Source organism: Coregonus clupeaformis, unplaced genomic scaffold (genome assembly GCF_020615455.1).
Source record: "Coregonus clupeaformis isolate EN_2021a unplaced genomic scaffold, ASM2061545v1 scaf1293, whole genome shotgun sequence".
Lineage (NCBI taxonomy): Eukaryota > Metazoa > Chordata > Actinopteri > Salmoniformes > Salmonidae > Coregonus > Coregonus clupeaformis.
The window spans coordinates 25,695-47,500 of NW_025534747.1; the positions used below are offsets into that span (position 1 = coordinate 25,695).

General features: G+C 50.6%; 1 protein-coding gene across 1 annotated transcript in view; it reads left to right on the plus strand.

Moving 5' to 3' along the window:
* Window positions 1–6,172: 6,172 nt before the first annotated feature.
* The window catches only part of LOC121578623 (exocyst complex component 6), a 110,329-nt gene continuing 94,695 nt past the window's right edge, over window positions 6,173–21,806 (plus strand). Inside the window, 4 exon segments of the mRNA XM_045217964.1 lie at window positions 6,173–6,396; window positions 8,759–8,930; window positions 17,586–17,633; window positions 18,341–18,431. Coding sequence (XP_045073899.1) covers window positions 6,173–6,396; window positions 8,759–8,930; window positions 17,586–17,633; window positions 18,341–18,431 — 535 coding nt within the window.

Here is a 21,806-nt window from a genome sequence, read left to right on the forward strand (position 1 = left end):
AGGACGTAGTGGTGGAGAGTCGACGAGGACGTAGTGGTGGAGAGTCGACGAGGGACGTAGTGGTGGAGAGTCGACGAGGACGTAGTGGTGGAGAGTCGACGAGGACGTAGTGGTGGAGAGTCGACGAGGACGTAGTGGTGGAGAGTCGACGAGGACGTAGTGGTGGAGAGTCGACGAGGACGTAGTGGTGGAGAGTCAACTCCAAAATAATTGATTCCTTGACTCCTTGCATATCGACTCCCAGTGTCGACTCCCATTTCTGAGTGTCGACATTTTGATTCCATTATGAATCCACTCCAAAGATTCAATATATTTGGAACGGAGGAGACTGATTAGTTGCCGTACTTCCGAGAACACAAACACTCGCATCTTTCATACCGAGCTAGCGAAGGGTGAGGCGCGAGGGGAGGGGCACAGTATCGGCAGGTCAGCCACCAGACAGTCAGTCAGAACCCTGCACTAGGCCTATCTATCAGTATAGGCAGGTCAGCCACCAGACAGACAGTCAGAACCCTGCACTAGGCCTATCTATCAGTATAGGCAGGTCAGCCACCAGAGAGTCAGAACCGTGCACTAGGCCTATCTCTCAGTATAGGCAGGTCAGCCACCAGACAGACAGAACCGTGCACTAGGCCTATCTATCAGTATAGGCAGGTCAGCCACCAGACAGTCAGAACCCTGCACTAGGCCTATCTATCAGTATAGGCAGGTCAGCCACCAGACAGACAGAACCGTGCACTAGGCCTATCTATCAGTATAGGCAGGTCAGCCACCAGACAGTCAGAACCCTGCACTAGGCCTATCTATCAGTATAGGCAGGTCAGCCACCAGACAGACAGAACCCTGCACTAGGCCTATCTATCAGTATAGGCAGGTCAGCCACCAGACAGAACCGTGCACTAGGCCTATCTATCAGTATAGGCAGGTCAGCCACCAGACAGAACCGTGCACTAGGCCTATCTATCAGTATAGGCAGGTCAGCCACCAGACAGACAGAACCCTGCACTAGGCCTATCTATCAGTATAGGCAGGTCGGCCACCAGACAGACAGAACCGTGCACTAGGCCTATCTATCCAGTATAGGCAGGTCAGCCACCAGACAGAACCGTGCACTAGGCCTATCTATCAGTATAGGCAGGTCAGCCACCAGACAGACAGTCAGAACCGTACACTAGGCCTATCTATCAGTATAGGCAGGTCAGCCACCAGACAGACAGAACCCTGCACAAGGCCTATCTATCAGTATAGGCAGGTCAGCCACCAGACAGTCAGAACCGTGCACTAGGCCTATCTATCAGTATAGGCAGGTCAGCCACCAGACAGACAGTCAGAACCGTACACTAGGCCTATCTATCAGTATAGGCAGGTCAGCCACCAGACAGTCAGAACTGTGCACTAGGCCTATCTATCAGTATAGGCAGGTCAGCCACCAGACAGACAGTCAGAACCCTGCACTAGGCCTATCTATCAGTATCGGCAGGTCAGCCACCAGACAGACAGTCAGAACCCTGCACTAGGCCTATCTATCAGTATAGGCAGGTCAGCCACCAGAGAGTCAGAACCGTGCACTAGGCCTATCTATCAGTATAGGCAGGTCAGCCACCAGAGAGTCAGAACCGTGCACTAGGCCTATCTATCAGTATCGGCAGGTCAGCCACCAGACAGACAGAACCTTGCACTAAGCCTATCTATCAGTATAGGCAGGTCAGCCACCAGACAGAACCGTGCACTAGGCCTATCTATCAGTATAGGCAGGTCAGCCACCAGACAGAACCGTGCACTAGGCCTATCTATCAGTATAGGCAGGTCAGCCACCAGACAGACAGAACCCTGCACTAGGCCTATCTATCAGTATAGGCAGGTCAGCCACCAGACAGAACCGTGCACTAGGCCTATCTATCAGTATAGGCAGGTCAGCCACCAGACAGAACCGTGCACTAGGCCTATCTATCAGTATAGGCAGGTCAGCCACCAGACAGACAGAACCGTGCACTAGGCCTATCTATCAGTATAGGCAGGTCAGCCACCAGACAGAACCGTGCACTAGCCCTATCTATCAGTATAGGCAGGTCAGCCACCAGACAGACAGTCAGAACCGTACACTAGGCCTATCTATCAGTATAGGCAGGTCAGCCACCAGACAGACAGAACCCTGCACTAGGCCTATCTATCAGTATAGGCAGGTCAGCCACCAGACAGTCAGAACCCTGCACTAGGCCTATCTATCAGTATAGGCAGGTCAGCCACCAGACAGTCAGAACCCTGCACTAGGCCTATCTATCAGTATAGGCAGGTCAGCCACCAGACAGTCAGAACCGTGCACTAGGCCTATCTATCAGTATAGGCAGGTCAGCCACCAGACAGTCAGAACCCTGCACTAGGCCTATCTATCAGTATAGGCAGGTCAGCCACCAGACAGACAGAACCGTGCACTAGGCCTATCTATCAGTATAGGCAGGTCAGCCACCAGACAGTCAGAACCCTGCACTAGGCCTATCTATCAGTATAGGCAGGTCAGCCACCAGACAGACAGAACCCTGCACTAGGCCTATCTATCAGTATAGGCAGGTCAGCCACCAGACAGAACCGTGCACTAGGCCTATCTATCAGTATAGGCAGGTCAGCCACCAGACAGAACCGTGCACTAGGCCTATCTATCAGTATAGGCAGGTCAGCCACCAGACAGACAGAACCCTGCACTAGGCCTATCTATCAGTATAGGCAGGTCGGCCACCAGACAGACAGAACCGTGCACTAGGCCTATCTATCAGTATAGGCAGGTCAGCCACCAGACAGAACCGTGCACTAGGCCTATCTATCAGTATAGGCAGGTCAGCCACCAGACAGACAGTCAGAACCGTACACTAGGCCTATCTATCAGTATAGGCAGGTCAGCCACCAGACAGACAGAACCCTGCACAAGGCCTATCTATCAGTATAGGCAGGTCAGCCACCAGACAGTCAGAACCGTGCACTAGGCCTATCTATCAGTATAGGCAGGTCAGCCACCAGACAGACAGTCAGAACCGTACACTAGGCCTATCTATCAGTATAGGCAGGTCAGCCACCAGACAGTCAGAACTGTGCACTAGGCCTATCTATCCAGTATAGGCAGGTCAGCCACCAGACAGACAGTCAGAACCCTGCACTAGGCCTATCTATCAGTATCGGCAGGTCAGCCACCAGACAGACAGTCAGAACCCTGCACTAGGCCTATCTATCAGTATAGGCAGGTCAGCCACCAGAGAGTCAGAACCGTGCACTAGGCCTATCTATCAGTATAGGCAGGTCAGCCACCAGAGAGTCAGAACCGTGCACTAGGCCTATCTATCAGTATCGGCAGGTCAGCCACCAGACAGACAGAACCTTGCACTAAGCCTATCTATCAGTATAGGCAGGTCAGCCACCAGACAGAACCGTGCACTAGGCCTATCTATCAGTATAGGCAGGTCAGCCACCAGACAGAACCGTGCACTAGGCCTATCTATCAGTATAGGCAGGTCAGCCACCAGACAGACAGAACCCTGCACTAGGCCTATCTATCAGTATAGGCAGGTCAGCCACCAGACAGAACCGTGCACTAGGCCTATCTATCAGTATAGGCAGGTCAGCCACCAGACAGAACCGTGCACTAGGCCTATCTATCAGTATAGGCAGGTCAGCCACCAGACAGACAGAACCGTGCACTAGGCCTATCTATCAGTATAGGCAGGTCAGCCACCAGACAGAACCGTGCACTAGCCCTATCTATCAGTATAGGCAGGTCAGCCACCAGACAGACAGTCAGAACCGTACACTAGGCCTATCTATCAGTATAGGCAGGTCAGCCACCAGACAGACAGAACCCTGCACTAGGCCTATCTATCAGTATAGGCAGGTCAGCCACCAGACAGTCAGAACCCTGCACTAGGCCTATCTATCAGTATAGGCAGGTCAGCCACCAGACAGTCAGAACCCTGCACTAGGCCTATCTATCAGTATAGGCAGGTCAGCCACCAGACAGTCAGAACCGTGCACTAGGCCTATCTATCAGTATAGGCAGGTCAGCCACCAGACAGACAGTCAGAACCCTGCACTAGGCCTATCTATCAGTATAGGCAGGTCAGCCACCAGACAGAACCGTGCACTAGGCCTATCTATCAGTATAGGCAGGTCAGCCACCAGACAGACAGTCAGAACCCTGCACTAGGCCTATCTATCAGTATAGGCAGGTCAGCCACCAGACAGAACCGTGCACTAGGCCTATCTATCAGTATAGGCAGGTCAGCCACCAGACAGACAGTCAGAACCGTGCACTAGGCCTATCTATCAGTATAGGCAGGTCAGCCACCAGACAGACAGTCAGAACCCTGCACTAGGCCTATCTATCAGTATAGGCAGGTCAGCCACCAGACAGACAGTCAGAACCGTACACTAGGCCTATCTATCAGTATAGGCAGGTCAGCCACCAGACAGACAGTCAGAACCGTGCACTAGGCCTATCTATCAGTATAGGCAGGTCAGCCACCAGACAGACAGTCAGAACCGTGCACTAGTCCTATCTATCAGTATAGGCAGGTCGGCCACCAGACAGACAGAACCCTGCACTAGGCCTATCTATCAGTATAGGCAGGTCAGCCACCAGACAGACAGTCAGAACCCTGCACTAGGCCTATCTATCAGTATAGGCAGGTCAGCCACCAGACAGAACCGTGCACTAGGCCTATCTATCAGTATAGGCAGGTCAGCCACCAGACAGAACCCTGCACTAGGCCTATCTATCAGTATAGGCAGGTCAGCCACCAGACATACAAAAGCTGTATCTCGCAACTTCAGTGAAGCAGGGCCTGTCATCAATGAATAGTCCAGGATATTGAGATGAGTGAGACGCAACACTTCAGTCACACACAATATCTGTTGATGTGCACGGGTTGGCTTCACGCTGATCATGGTGGTAGCCAGGGCACCAAAACAGAGGAGAAGTTGAGCCTCGCGCTTCAACGCTCTTAGTTGTTGTGGAAATGGAGCCACTATGCTGTTTTACTGTCTGCTTCTACTTCGTATGGCTGTCTTCATTTAAATGACAACTTCCTCAGGCCTTTACAGCCTATCGTCTAGTTAGGCTATAACACAGAAAACAAGGGTTTGTGATAACTGCACTGTGATTTAAATGTAGTTTTTTGGTTAGGGATTTTTGTCATCGTTAAGGATCCCGATTTGGTTTTAAGCGTTTGCCCGTTCGTAGCCCCGGTTGCTCCTTCCTACACGGTTATCTAGACTGACTAGTCCCTTTTCTCTTCCTGGTTCTGCTGTGGCTGTTCTGCTTCTGTCCAGTAGGGGGAGTCCTAGGTTGACAAACTGGACAGCTCTTTCAAGCCTATTCTTTAGTTTCCCAGGTCACACACCATCCCCTGCTTGGTGTTTGTTTAGCCATCAGACGGCCTTATGACTCTCTGGTAGAAGGATCATGTAGCTTCAGTCTCTTATAGTGACCCAGTACTTCTGCCGCCCGCTGACTTTAAAGGACTAACTTTAGGCTTTGTGTGCAAAGTAGTGAACTGGCTATCCAAGCCCTCCCTTCACTGTGTCCCACAGCAGCCCAGCCCACACTGTTGGTTAGGTGATATCTCAGCCCAGCCCACACTGTTGGTTAGGTGATATCTCATCCCAGCCCAGCCCACACTGTTGGTTAGGTGATATCTCAGCCCAGCCCAGCCCACACTGGTGGTTAGGTGATATCTCAGCCCAGCCCAGCCCACACTGGTGGTTAGGTGATATCTCAGCCCAGCCCAACCCAGCCCACACGGTTGGTTAGGTGATATCTCAGCCCAGCCCACACTGTTGGTTAGGTGATATCTCATCCCAGCCCAGCCCACACTGGTGGTTAGGTGATATTTTAGCCCAGCCCACACTGGTGGTTAGGTGATATCTCAGTCCAGCCCAGTCCACACTGGTGGTTAGGTGATATCTCAGCCCAGCCCACACTGTTGGCTCGATGAAAACCTGCTCCAGAGCGCTCAGGACCTCAGACAGATTTCTAAAAATCTGTTTTTGCTTTGCCATTATGGGGTATTGTGTGTAGATTGATGAGTGGGGAAAAACTATTTAATCCATTTTAGAATAAGGCTGTAGCGTAACAAAATGTGGAAAAAGTCAAGGGGTCTGAATACTTTCCGAATGCACTGTAGTTCCTATGAGTTATGACAGGTATCTGGGACCACCAGAGAGGGTTCCTATGAGTTATGACAGGTATCTGGGACCACCAGAGAGGGTTCCTATGAGTTATGACAGGTATCTGGGACCACCAGAGAGGGTTCCTATGAGTTATGACAGGTATCTGGGACCACCAGAGAGGGTTCCTATGAGTTATGACAGGTATCTGGGACCACCAGAGAGGGTTCCTATGAGTTATGACAGGTATCTGGGACCACTAGAGTTCCTATGAGTTATGACGGGTATCTGGGACCACCAGAGAGGGTTCCTATGAGTTATGACAGGTATCTGGGACCACCAGAGAGAGTTCCATGAGTTATGACAGGTATCTGGGACCACCAGAGAGGGTTCCTATGAGTTATGACAGGTATCTGGGACCACCAGAGAGAGTTCCTATGAGTTATGACAGGTATCTGGGACCACCAGAGAGAGCTCCTATGAGTTATGACAGGTATCTGGGACCACCAGAGAGGGTTCCTATGAGTTATGACAGGTATCTGGGACCACCAGAGAGGGTTCCTATGAGTTATGACAGGTATCTGGGACCACCAGAGAGGGTTCCTATGAGTTATGACAGGTATCTGGGACCACCAGAGAGAGTTCCTATGAGTTATGACAGGTATCAGGGACCACCAGAGAGGGTTCCTATGAGTTATGACAGGTATCTGGGACCACCAGAGAGGGTTCCATGAGTTATGACAGGTATCTGGGACCACCAGAGAGGGTTCCTATGAGTTATGACAGGTATCTGGGACCACCAGAGAGAGTTCCTATGAGTTATGACAGGTATCTGGGACCACCAGAGAGGGTTCCTATGAGTTATGACAGGTATCTGGGACCACCAGAGAGAGTTCCTATGAGTTATGACAGGTATCTGGGACCACCAGAGAGAGTTCCTATGAGTTATGACAGGTATCTGGGACCACCAGAGAGGGTTCCTATGAGTTATGACAGGTATCTGGGACCACCAGAGAGGGTTCCTATGAGTTATGACAGGTATCGGGGACCACCAGAGTTCCTATGAGTTATGACAGGTATCTGGGACCACCAGAGAGGGTTCCTATGAGTTATGACAGGTATCTGGGACCACCAGAGTTCCTATGAGTTATGACAGGTATCTGGGACCACCAGAGAGTTCCTATGAGTTATGACAGGTATCTGGGACCACCAGAGTTCCTATGAGTTATGACAGGTGTCTGGGACCACCAGAGAGGGTTCCTATGAGTTATGACAGGTATCTGGGACCACCAGAGAGGGTTCCTATGAGTTATGACAGGTATCTGGGACCACCAGAGAGAGTTCCTATGAGTTATGACAGGTATCTGGGACCACCAGAGAGAGTTCCTATGAGTTATGACAGGTATCTGGGACCACCAGAGAGAGTTCCTATGAGTTATGACAGGTATCTGGGACCACCAGAGAGGGTTCCTATGAGTTATGACAGGTATCTGGGACCACCAGAGAGAGTTCCTATGAGTTATGACAGGTATCTGGGACCACCAGAGAGTTCCTATTAGTTAGGACAGGTATCTGGGACCACCAGAGGGTTCCTATGAGTTATGACAGGTATCAGGGACCACCGGAGAGAGTATGAAGGAAAGAGGGTCAAGCACTGATTGATGGCTCAGTGTAACGGCTGATGTGGCCTACTATTAGTCAAGCTTTAGCCTCATAATCAATAATGTAAGTGGGGTGCTGCGCCACCTTGTGGACTGGCTGCTCCAATATGTACCAAAAAATAAGACAAATGTTTATTTTATTATTTTTTACTTTATTGGTATTTTAAGGCCATTTTTTGCTCCACTCCCCACCGGGCCTCCCCCCGCTGGACTCAGCAGCACCACTCTAGATTACAGGACCTCCCCACCGGGCCTCCCCACCGGGCCTCCCCCCGCTGAACTCTGCAGCACCACTCTAGATTATAGGACCTCCCCACCGGGCCTCCCCCGCTGGACTCAGCAGCACCACTCTAGATTACAGGACCTCCCCACCGGGCCTCCCCACCGGGCCTCCCCCCGCTGGACTCAGCAGCACCACTCTAGATTACAGGACCTCCCCACTGGGCCTCCCCCCACTCCCCACCGGGCCTCCCCCCGCTGGACTCAGCAGCACCACTCTAGATTACAGGACCTCCCCACCGGGCCTCCCCACCGGGCCTCCCCCCGCTGGACTCAGCAGCACCACTCTAGATTATAGGACCTCCCCACCGGGCCTCCCCCCGCTGAACTCTGCAGCACCACCTTGTAAAAAAAAAATATATATAATCCTGGGGAGAACCCTGAATTAGGTAAACTTATTCCATAATCAACCATGACTAGGTGTGTGTCTTCACAGCCTTGCTGTTGGCTCATTGCTGTGTTTTAGTCCAGGAATGTCTGTCTGTAACCCCAATCCTAACTCCGCTGTTCCCTGATCTTCTGTTTCAGATCTAACTCCGCTGTTCCCTGATCTTCTGTTTCAGATCTAACTCCGCTGTTCCCTGATCTTCTGTTTCAGATCTAACTCCGCTGTTCCCTGATCTTCTGTTTCAGATCTAACTCCGCTGTTCCCTGATCTTCTGTTTCAGATCTGTGTACGATGACCAGCCCAATGCCCACAAGAGGTTTATGGAGAAGCTTGAGGTCAGGATCCGAAACCATGACCGAGAGATTGAGAAGATGTGTAACTTCCACCACCAGGGGTTTGTGGATGCCATCACTGAGCTGCTCAAGGTCCGCGCTGACGCAGAGAAACTGATGGTGAGAAAAGGAGACCCAGAGCTAAAGAAATGGAAACTATCTCACTAAACATACATTTTACATTTCAATCATTTAGCTGTTATCCAGCATTCATCTTCTAGCTAGGTGAGACAACCAGATATCACAGGCACGGTCAGTACATGGTTGATATGATTCTGAGCAGTTCATCACAACACATCAAACAGGATCCAGGTCTGCTCAGAAGTTATTACTGTGTTGAGGTTAGAGTCCAATCTAGTCTACCTCTTTGTTCAACCAGGGATAGCAGTGGATCAATCTAGTCTACCTCTTTGTTCAACCAGGGATCGCAGTGGATCAATCTAGTCTACCTCTTTGTTCAACCAGGGATCGCAGTGGATCAATCTAGTCTACCTCTTTGTTCAACCAGGGATCGCAGTGGATCAATCTAGTCTACCTCTTTGTTCAACCAGGGATCGCAGTGGATCAATCTAGTCTACCTCTTTGTTCAACCAGGGATCGCAGTGGATCAATCTAGTCTACCTCTTTGTTCAACCAGGGATAGCAGTGGATCAATCTAGTCTACCTCTTTGTTCAACCAGGGATCGCAGTGGATCAATCTAGTCTACCTCTTTGTTCAACCAGGGATCGCAGTGGATCAATCTAGTCTACCTCTTTGTTCAACCAGGGATCGCAGTGGATCAATCTAGTCTACCTCTTTGTTCAACCAGGGATCGCAGTGGATCAATCTAGTCTACCTCTTTGTTCAACCAGGGATCGCAGTGGATCAATCTAGTCTACCTCTTTGTTCAACCAGGGATCGCAGTGGATCAATCTAGTCTACCTCTTTGTTCAACCAGGGATCGCAGTGGATCAATCTAGTCTACCTCTTTGTTCAACCAGGGATCGCAGTGGATCAATCTAGTCTACCTCTTTGTTCAACCAGGGATCGCAGTGGATCAATCTAGTCTACCTCTTTGTTCAACCAGGGATCGCAGTGGATCAATCTAGTCTACCTCTTTGTTCAACCAGGGATCGCAGTGGATCAATCTAGTCTACCTCTTTGTTCAACCAGGGATCGCAGTGGATCAATCTAGTCTACCTCTTTGTTCAACCAGGGATCGCAGTGGATCAATCTAGTCTACCTCTTTGTTCAACCAGGGATCGCAGTGGATCAATCTAGTCTACCTCTTTGTTCAACCAGGGATCGCAGTGGATCAATCTAGTCTACCTCTTTGTTCAACCAGGGATCGCAGTGGATCAATCTAGTCTACCTCTTTGTTCAACCAGGGATCGCAGTGGATCAATCTAGTCTACCTCTTTGTTCAACCAGGGATCGCAGTGGATCAATCTAGTCTACCTCTTTGTTCAACCAGGGATCGCAGTGGATCAATCTAGTCTACCTCTTTGTTCAACCAGGGATCGCAGTGGATCAATCTAGTCTACCTCTTTGTTCAACCAGGGATCGCAGTGGATCAATCTAGTCTACCTCTTTGTTCAACCAGGGATCGCAGTGGATCAATCTAGTCTACCTCTTTGTTCAACCAGGGATCGCAGTGGATCAATCTAGTCTACCTCTTTGTTCAACCAGGGATCGCAGTGGATCAATCTAGTCTACCTCTTTGTTCAACCAGGGATCGCAGTGGATCAATCTAGTCTACCTCTTTGTTCAACCAGGGATCGCAGTGGATCAATCTAGTCTACCTCTTTGTTCAACCAGGGATCGCAGTGGATCAATCTAGTCTACCTCTTTGTTCAACCAGGGATAGCAGTGCATAATTTCCCACTTAATGTCTATGCAAAGATGTAATGTTCTCTGGTCACGTACGCCCAGTCCCCCCCAGGCCCTGTCCCCCCCCAGGCCCTGTCCCCCAGGCCCTGTCCCCCAGGCCCTGTCCCCCCAGGCCCTGTCCCCCCCAGGCCCAGTCCCCCCAGGCCCTGTCCCCCCAGGCCCAGTCCCCCCAGGCCCTGTCCCCCCCAGGCCCTGTCCCCCCAGGCCCTGTCCCCCCAGGCCCTGTCCCCCCAGGCCCTGTCCCCCCCAGGCCCAGTCCCCCCAGGCCCTCTCCCCCCAGGCCCTGTCCCCCCAGGCCCTGTCCCCCCAGGCCCAGTCCCCCAGGCCCAGTCCCCCCAGGCCCAGTCCCCCCCAGGCCCTCTCCCCCAGGCCCTGTCCCCCCAGGCCCAGTCCCCCCAGGCCCAGTCCCCCCAGGCCCAGTCCCCCCAGGCCCAGTCCTCCCAGGCCCAGTCCCCCAGGCCCTGTCCCCCCAGGCCCAGTCCCCCCAGGCCCAGTCCCCCCAGGCCCAGTCCCCCTCCCAGGCCCAGTCCCCCCAGGCCCAGTCCCCCCAGGCCCAGTCCCCCCAGGCCCAGTCCCCCCAGGCCCTGTCCCCCCAGGCCCAGTCCCCCCAGGCCCAGTCCCCCCAGGCCCAGTCCCCCCAGGCCCAGTCCCCTCCCAGGCCCAGTCCCCCCAGGCCCAGTCCCCCCAGGCCCAGTCCCCCCAGGCCCAGTCCCCCCCAGGCCCTGTTCCCCCAGGCCCAGTCCCCCCCAGGCCCAGTCCCCCCAGGCCCAGTCCCCCCAGGCCCAGTCCCCCTCCCAGGCCCAGTCCCCCCAGGCCCAGTCCCCCCAGGCCCAGTCCCCCCAGGCCCAGTCCCCCCAGGCCCTGTCCCCCCAGGCCCTGCCCCCCAGGCCCAGTCCCCCAGGCCCAGTCCCCCCAGGCCCTGTCCCCCCAGGCCCTGTCCCCCCAGGCCCTGTCCCCCCCAGGCCCAGTCCCCCCAGGCCTCTGTCCCCCCAGGCCCTGTCCCCCAGGCCCTGTCCCCCCCAGGCCCAGTCCCCCCCAGGCCCTGTCCCCCCAGGCCCAGTCCCCCCAGGCCCAGTCCCCCCAGGCCCAGTCCCCCTCCCAGGCCCAGTCCCCCCAGGCCCAGTCCCCCCAGGCCCAGTCCCCCCAGGCCCAGTCCCCCCAGGCCCTGTCCCCCCAGGCCCAGTCCCCCCAGGCCCAGTCCCCCAGGCCCAGTCCCCCCAGGCCCAGTCCCCCCCAGGCCCAGTCCCCTCCCAGGCCCAGTCCCCCCAGGCCCAGTCCCCCCAGGCCCAGTCCCCCCCAGGCCCCAGTCCCCCCAGGCCCTGTCCCCCCAGGCCCTGTCCCCCCAGGCCCAGTCCCCCCCAGGCCCAGTCCCCCCAGGCCCTGTCCCCCCAGGCCCTGTCCCCCCAGGCCCTGTCCCCCCAGGCCCTGTCCCCCCAGGCCCTGTCCCCCCCAGGCCCAGTCCCCCCAGGCCCTGTCCCCTTCTCACACTCAGTGTGCAAAACATTAAGGACACCAGAGCTGTGTTCGAATACCCATACTAACATACTGTATACTACATACTTAATGAGTATATAATATTAGTTAATGTTAGTATACTGTAAACAAACAGTATCCTTTCATTTGGTGTACTAGCGCTTTGCCTGTCTACAGGAAGTTAATGCTGTTGCTATGCAACCTCTTGCTAGCTTGTTAGCATAACAACATTACTAGCTAGACATCTTACGACTTCATTATCAATGTCCATTGAGAACGCACAGCGACTATACCACTTCGCTAAGCTAAGAATGATGTGAATAATCAAGTCAATAAACGTTGGGCCGTTTAGTTAGATAGCATATAGTTAATATACTGGCAAGTTCGATGTATTAGGAGCCAACTAACGTTAGGTAGCTAGCTAACATACCGGTACATACAATAATAATAATAATAATAATAATGCCATTTAGCAGACGCTTTTATCCAAAGCGACTTAGTCATGTGTGCATACATTTTTACGTATGGGTGGTCCCGGGGATCGAACCCACTACCCTGACGTTACAAACGCCATGTTCTACCAGCTGAGCTACAGAGGACCACAAGTAACTGCTATAATGATATGCGGTTCGTAAGGCTAGTGTAGCTAACGTAACGTGTAACATAACTTATTTGAAAAGTCATTACATTTTTCAACATCAATCAATCAAATGTATTTATAAAGCCCTTTTTAGCAGTGCTATACAGAAACCCAGCCTAAAACCCCAAACGGCAAGCAATGCAGATGTAGAAGCACGGTGGCTAGGAAAAACTCCCTTTGTCATTATCAGTTAAAGCAATTAATTAATATTTATTTACTTTTTGGACTTACATTTGTATCCGCTCTCGTCGGACTTCGGCTGCATATTTTCCGCCATTTTCGTCAAATCTGAAAATGTTGTGAAGCCACGCCCATTTTCTGAAGAATTGCATTATGGGCCTTAAAAGCACGGAAATAGTGTCCACTGCTTGGATACTTTGAATTTTGGCGAATGTAGTACGACATCCGGGAACTTTTGGCATTCTAACTATATCCATACTATGACCAATGAGCATACTACACACTCAATTTACGTCACAAATAGTACGGTTAGTGCTGTGCTCTTTCCCTGACAGACTGTCCAGGTGAAAGCTATGATCCCTTATTGATGTCACCTGTTAAATCCACTTCAATCAGTGTAGATGAAGGGGAGGAGACAGGTTAAAGAAGGGTTTTTAAGCCTTGAGACAATTGAGACATGGATTGTGTATGTGTGCCATTCAGAGGGTGAATGGGCAAGACAAAAGATTTAAGTGCCTTTGAACGGGGTATGGTAGTAGGTGCCAGGCGCACCGGTTTGTGTCAAGAACTGCAACGCTGCTGGGTTTTTCACGCTCAACAGTTTCCTTTGTGTATCAAGAATGGTCCACCACCCAAAGGACATCCAGCCAACTTGACACAACTGTGGGAAGCATTGGAGTCAACATGGGCCAGCATCCCCGTGGAACCCTTTCGACACCTTGTAGAGTCCGTGCCCCGGCGAATTGAGGCTGTTCTGAGGGCAAAAGGGGGTGCAACTCAATATTAGGAAGGTGTTCTTAATGTTTTGTATACTCAGTGTAGGTTGTTTTTTACACCAGCGTCAAACAACTGAAAATACAATGTTTTTGGTTATGGAAAATATATTTGACAGCGTTTTAGATGGTACAATGATTTTCTCTACCAGGGTTCCCCAACTGGCGGCTGGTGGTTTTATTTGGCCGCCCAAGTTTTCTGAGCAAAAAATTATAATACAAAATATTTATTTTTTATTTTCATTGTTGGACATGACTGACTGTAAAAACAACAGGAAATCAGTTCCAAGTGATTTACATTTTGGAAATCTGTTCCCCAGTATTCCCACACATAATAGAGAGACACGTGATCGTATACAAATGTATGCAAGGTTTTAAATTATTATGTTTTAGTCAAACATATCTGTTTGGGCTTCTTGTGGTCAATTTGCAGTCTACAAATTATTTGTAGTTATGTTCCGGCCCCCCGACCATCCGCTCAAGAAAAAACGGCCCGCGACTGAATCTAGTTGATGATCCCTGCTCTATACTATACCTGCTTGTTTTGTCACATAAACTGAAATTAGGCCAACTATTTGAATTTTAGCAACCAGGAAATGGCGGAGCGATTTCTGCATAGTGCACCGTTAACATTAGAGTTCGCCCACCAGCTGTTGTTAACAAGGAGACACACACCTCCCCCTTAACCTTACCCTAAGCTGCCGTTCGGTGGCGATGCAGAGAAAAACCAGCTGTTGTTAACAAGGAGACACACACCTCCCCCTTAACCTTACCCTAAGCTGCCGTTCGGTGACGATGCAGAGAAAAACCAGCTGTTGTTAACAAGGAGACACACACCTCCCCCTTAACCTTACCCTAAGCTGCCGTTCGGTGGCGATGCAGAGAGAAACCAGCTGTTGTTAACAAGGAGACACACACCTCGCCCTTAACCTTACCCTAAGCTGCCGTTCGGTGACGATGCAGAGAAAAAACAGCTGTTGTTAACAAGGAGACACACCCCTCCCCCTTAACCTTACCCTAAGCTGCCGTTCGGTGACGATGCAGAGAAAAACCAGCTGTTGTTAACAAGGAGACACACCCCTCCCCTTAACCTTACCCTAAGCTGCCGTTCGGTGACGATGCAGAGAAAAAACAGCTGTTGTTAACAAGGAGACACACACCTCCCCCTTAACCTTACCCTAAGCTGCCGTTCGGTGACGATGCAGAGAAAAACCAGCTGTTGTTAACAAGGAGACACACACCTCCCCCTTAACCTTACCCTAAGCTTCCGTTCGGTGACGATGCAGAGAAAAACCAGCTGTTGTTAACAAGGAGACACACACCTCCCCCTTAACCTTACCCTAAGCTGCCGTTCGGTGACGATGCAGAGAAAAACCAGCTGTTGTTAACAAGGAGACACACACCTCCCCCTTAACCTTACCCTAAGCTTCCGTTCGGTGACGATGCAGAGAAAAACCAGCTGTTGTTAACAAGGAGACACACACCTCCCCTTAACCTTACCCTAAGCTTCCGTTCGGTGACGATGCAGAGAAAAACCAGCTGTTGTTAACAAGGAGACACACACCTCCCCCTTAACCTTACCCTAAGCTTCCGTTCGGTGACGATGCAGAGAAAAACCAGCTGTTGTTAACAAGGAGACACACACCTCCCCCTTAACCTTACCCTAAGCTGCCGTTCGGTGACGATGCAGAGAAAAACCACCTAGATCTATATTATCCATGTCCTTGTTCAGCCACCAGTCGGTTTTCTAGTTATTGTACGTTGGCCAATAGAACGGAGCGTAGAGGCTGTTTATTTGCCCCCCCCAACGTAGTCTCGTCATGGAGACCTCTCGTTTGGCTCTCCTGCACCGTCTCTTCCTCGTTCTAGTCCTGGGGGTTAGGGCCTGGTCCGGAGCCAGTCTAAGGTAACCTAATGATCCCTCCCCAGGACTGAGCCAGTCTAAGGTAACCTAATGATCCCTCCCCAGGACTGAGCCAGTCTAAGGTAACCTAATGATCCCTCCCCAGGACTGAGCCAGTCTAAGGTAACCTAATGATCCCTCCCCAGGACTGAGCCAGTCTAAGTTAACCTAATGATTCCTCCCCCAGGACTGAGCCAGTCTAAGTTAACCTAATGATGCCTCCCCCAGGACTGAGCCAGTCTAAGTTAACCTAATGATCCCTCCCCAGGACTGAGCCAGTCTAAGTTAACCTAATGATTCCTCCCCCAGGACTGAGCCAGTCTAAGGTAACCTAATGATCCCTCCCCAGGACTGAGCCAGTCTAAGGTAACCTAATGATCCCTCCCCAGGACTGAGCCAGTCTAAGGTAACCTAATGATCCCTCCCCAGGACTGAGCCAGTCTAAGGTAACCTAATGATCCCTCCCCAGCACTGAGCCAGTCTAAGGTAACCTAATGATCCCTCCCCCAGGACTGAGCCAGTCTAAGGTAACCTAATGATCCCTCCCCAGGACTGAGCCAGTCTAAGGTAACCTAATGATCCCTCCCCAGGACTGAGCCAGTCTAAGTTAACCTAATGATTCCTCCCCCAGGACTGAGCCAGTCTAAGGTAACCTAATGATCCCTCCCCAGGACTGAGCCAGTCTAAGGTAACCTAATGATCCCTCCCCAGGACTGAGCCAGTCTAAGGTAACCTAATGATCCCTCCCCAGGACTGAGCCAGTCTAAGTTAACCTAATGATTCCTCCCCAGGACTGAGCCAGTCTAAGGTAACCTAATGATCCCTCCCCAGGACTGAGCCAGTCTAAGGTAACCTAATGATCCCTCCCCAGGACCGAGCCAGTCTAAGGTAACCTAATGATCCCTCCCCAGGACCGAGCCAGTCTAAGGTAACCTAATGAGATGCATTACATCAGGAGCAGAAGTTCCCCAGCCCAGCTGCACCGAGGCACAGGCCAGATCTCTTTAGCTCTCTTTCCCAGCTGAACGTGGTCTTTAGGTGAGCAGATGGTTGGAGGCACAGGCCAGATCTCTTTAGCTCTCTTTCCCAGCTGAACGTGGTCTTTAGGTGAGCAGCTGGTTGGAGGCACAGGCCAGATCTCTTTAGCTCTCTTCCCCAGCTGAACGTGGTCTTTAGGTGAGCAGATGGTTGGAGGCACAGGCCAGATCTCTTTAGCTCTCTTCCCCAGCTGAACGTGGTCTTTAGATGAGATGGTTTGAACTGGACCAGCCACTGCCCTGTATGAAGCATGTTCAGCTAACAGGGCAGCAGATCAACTACCTCACTGACCCTCTTTCTCCCACAGATTAATGAGACTTTAAAAAAAAAACAGAATAAATGGCTTCCTGATTACCGTGAGCTAATGAGACGTGGGGAGCGATGTGGGAAGCTCTCTCTGTGGTCCTGCTATCCCTACTGTCGTCCTCCTAACCCCAGCCTGAGTTACCACAGGACCCCTCCACTCTGTGAATCAACCAGCTAGTGACTGTTTGTATTCAGCTCTGAAACCCAATGTTTAATTACCCACAAAATGCAGTGGGCCTTTCACTCTAGACAATGAATGGTACAGAGAGCTCATTGAGGTTATCAGGAAGGGACCACTGGTCAATTGGGTCATTGAATTTGTTTGACAAGACCTGCAGAGACAAGTAGAGTTCAAAAATCCTCAACGTAGAATTGAGAAGTTTGTCACAGAATCTGTTGGAAAGGGCTGTCAAGCTATTACCTGCGCATAAAAGCTTTCGACGCCGACCAAAAGTTCAAGTTCCCGTCGCAGATTGAATCAGAATGTGCCTGCCGTTGTCTAACTGTGTCCTCGTGGAGGATGATCTGATGACAAGGTGAGCAGCTACAACAGGGAGTTGTCTAACCATTAGCCATCTTGTTTTTTTTGAAGGGCCAGGTTACTGACACAAACAGAAGACTGCAAGACGCTGGCAGAGAGGTAAGAGTGTGTCCCTGTGTCCCCGTGTCCCTGTGTCCCTGTGTCCCTGTGTCCCTGTGTCAGTGTTGCCTGTGTCCCCGTGTCCCTGTGTCCCCGTGTCCCTGTGTCCCTGTGTCAGTGTTGCCTGTGTCCCCGTGTCCCTGTGTCAGTGTTGCCTGTGTCCCCGTGTCCCCGTGTCCCTGTGTCCCTGTGTCAGTGTTGCCTGTGTCCCCGTGTCCCTGTGTCCCCGTGTCCCTGTGTCCCTGTGTCAGTGTTGCCTGTGTCCCCGTGTCCCCGTGTCCCTGTGTCCCTGTGTCCCTGTGTCAGTGTTGCCTGTGTCCCCGTGTCCCCGTGTCCCTGTGTCAGTGTTGCCTGTGTCCCTGTGTCCCCGTGTCCCCGTGTCCCCGTGTCCCTGTGTCCCCGTGTCCCCGTGTCCCTGTGTCCCTGTGTCAGTGTTGCCTGTGTCCCCGTGTCCCCGTGTCCCTGTGTCCCTGTGTCAGTGTTGCCTGTGTCCCTGTGTCCCCGTCCCTGTGTCCCCGTGTCCCCGTGTCCCCGTGTCCCTGTGTCCCCGTGTCCCCGTGTCCCTGTGTCCCCGTGTCCCCGTGTCCCTGTGTTGCCTGTGGTCAAGTTAGAGGACAGAGGGGTACAGATTGAGACAGAAAGCACCTCTGACTGACCTCTCTGGGTAATTGGGGAGTTCTTACACTCTTTGACCTCTCTTACGTAAGGTGACAGCCCAAACGGAGGAGGTGATTCGCTGTCGGATACAGCAGAGGAACATGGCTACCACTGTGGAGAGAATACAGCTGTGTATACCTGGTGAGATATATATATATACCATAACATCTAATAACATGACTACCACTGTGGAGAGAATACAGCTGTGTATACCTGGTGAGATATATATATATATATACCATAACATCTAATAACATGACTACCACTGTGGAGAGAATACAGCTGTGTATACCTGGTGAGATATATATATACCATAACATCTAATAACATGACTACCACTGTGGAGAGAATACAGCTGTGTATACCTGGTGAGATATAAAATATACCATAACATCTAATAACATGACTACCACTGTGGAGAGAATACAGCTGTGTATACCTGGTGAGAATATATATATATATATACCATAACATCTAATAACATGACTACCACTGTGGAGAGAATACAGCTGTGTATACCTGGTGAGATATATATATATATATATACCATAACATCTAATAACATGACTACCACTGTGGAGAGAATACAGCTGTGTATACCTGGTGAGATATATATATATATATACCATAACATCTAATAACATGACTACCACTGTGGAGAGAATACAGCTGTGTATACCTGGTGAGATATATATATATATATATATACCATAACATCTAATAACATGACTACCACTGTGGAGAGAATACAGCTGTGTATACCTGGTGAGATATATATATACACTGCTCAAAAAAATAAAGGGAACACTTAAACAACACAATGTAACTCCAAGTCAATCACACTTCTGTGAAATCAAACTGTCCACTTAGGAAGCAACACTGATTGACAATACATTTCACATGCTGTTGTGCAAATGGAATAGACAACAGGTGGAAATTATAGGCAATTAGCAAGACACCCCCAATAAAGGACTGGTTTTGCAGGTGGTGACCACAGACCCCTTCTCAGTTCCTATGCTTCCTGGCTGATGTTTTGGTCACTTTTGAATGCTGGCGGTGCTTTCACTCTAGTGGTAGCATGAGACGGAGTCTACAACCCACACAAGTGGCTCAGGTAGTGCAGCTCATCCAGGATGGCACATCAATGCGAGCTGTGGCAAGAAGGTTTGCTGTGTCTGTCAGTGTCCAGAGCATGGAGGCGCTACCAGGAGACAGGCCAGTACATCAGGAGACGTGGAGGAGGCTGTAGGAGGGCAACAACCCAGCAGCAGGACCGCTACCTCCGCCTTTGTGCAAGGAGGAGCAGGAGGAGCACTGCCAGAGCCCTGCAAAATGACCTCCAGCAGGCCACAAATGTGCATGTGTCTGCTCAAACGGTCAGAAACAGACTCCATGAGGGTGGTATGAAGGCCCGACGTCCACAGGTGGGGGTTGTGCTTACAGCCCAACACCGTGCAGGACGTTTGGCATTTGCCAGAGAACACCAAGATTGGCAAATTCGCCACTGGCGCCCTGTGCTCTTCACAGATGAAAGCAGGTTCACACTGAGCACGTGTGACAGAGTCTGGAAACGCCGTGGAGAACGTTCTGCTGCCTGCAACATCCTCCAGCATGACCAGTTTGGCGGTGGGTCAGTCATGGTGTGGGGTGGCAATTCTTTGGGGGGCCGCACAGCCCTCCATGTGCTCGAGATGAGATCCTCAGACCCCTTGTGAGACCATATGCTGGTGCGGTTGGCCCTGGGTTCCTCCTAATGCAAGACAATGCTAGACCTCATGTGGCTGGAGTGTGTCAGCAGTTCCTGCAAGAGGAAGGCATTGATGCTATGGACTGGCCCGCCCGTTCCCCAGACCTGAATCCAATTGAGCACATCATGTCTCGCTCCATCCACCACAGACTGTCCAGGAGTTGGCGGATGCTTTAGTCCAGGTCTGGGAGGAGATCCCTCAGGAGACCATCCGCCACCTCATCAGGAGCATGCCCAGGCATTGTAGGGAGGTCATACAGGCACGTGGAGGCCACACACACTACTGAGCCTCATTTTGACTTGTTTTAAGGACATTACATCAAAGTTGGATCAGCCTGTAGTGTGGTTTTCCACTTTAATTTTGAGGGTGACTCCAAATCCAGACCTCCATGGGTTGATACATTTGATTTCCATTGGTAATTATTGTGTGATTTTGTTGTCAGCACATTCAACTATGTAAAGAAAAAAGTATTTAATACGATTATTTCATTCATTCAGATCTAGGATGTGTTGTTTAAGTGTTCCCTTTATTTTTTTGAGCAGTGTATTTAACATAACATCTAATAACATGGCTACCACTGTGGAGAGAATACAGCTGTGTATACTGTGTAATACATGATGTATAACATACCATAACATATGAACGTGTTCAATATGCAACACATTGTTCGCACACTGGGTGAGACACAATGACATGCTGCATCAGCAACATGTTGACTATCTCACACACATGCAGACCGATGCATGTAGCCTACATTTATTTGATATGTCCGTCTGAAATAACAGGAAGCTCTCATCACCGTATCGATCAACAAAGTTTTTGTTCCAGAAAGAGTCATGTTTAACTTGACTTTATATAGTTGTGTGTTCTAAAAGCTACCTCTCCCCTCTTCTTCTGTTCTAAAAGCTACCTCTCCCCTCTCTTCTTTCTGTTCTAAAAGCTACCTCTCCCCTCTCTTCTTTCTGTTCTAAAAGCTACCTCTCCCCTCTCTTCTTTCTGTTCTAAAAGCTACCTCTCCCCTCTCTTCTTTCTGTTCTAAAAGCTACCTGTCCCCTCTTCTTTCTGTTCTAAAAGCTACCTCTCCCCTCTCTTCTTTCTGTTCTAAAAGCTACCTCTCCCCTCTCTTCTTTCTGTTCTAAAAGCTACCTCTCCCCTCTCTTCTTTCTGTTCTAAAAGCTACCTCTCCCCTCTCTTCTTTCTGTTCTAAAAGCTACCTCTCCTTTCTTCTTTATGTTCTAAAAGCTACCTCTCCTCTCTTCTTTATGTTCTAAAAGCTACCTCTGCCCTCTCTTCTTTCTGTTCTAAAAGCTACCTCTCCCCTCTCTTCTTTCTGTTCTAAAAGCTACCTCTCCCTCTCTTCTTTCTGTTCTAAAAGCTACCTCTCCTTTCTTCTTTATGTTCTAAAAGCTACCTCTCCTCTCTTCTTTATGTTCTAAAAGCTACCTCTGCCCTCTCTTCTTTCTGTTCTAAAAGCTACCTCTCCTTTCTTCTTTATGTTCTAAAAGCTACCTCTCCCCTCTCTTCTTTCTGTTCTAAAAGCTACCTCTCCCCTCTCTTCTTTCTGTTCTAAAAGCTACCTCTCCCCTCTCTTCTTTCTGTTCTAAAAGCTACCTCTCCTTTCTTCTTTCTGTTCTAAAAGCTACCTCTCCCCTCTTCTTTCTGTTCTAAAAGCTACCTCCCCTCTCTTCTTTCTGTTCTAAAAGCTACCTCTCCCCTCTCTTCTTTCTGTTCTAAAAGCTACCTCTCCCCTCTCTTCTTTCTGTTCTAA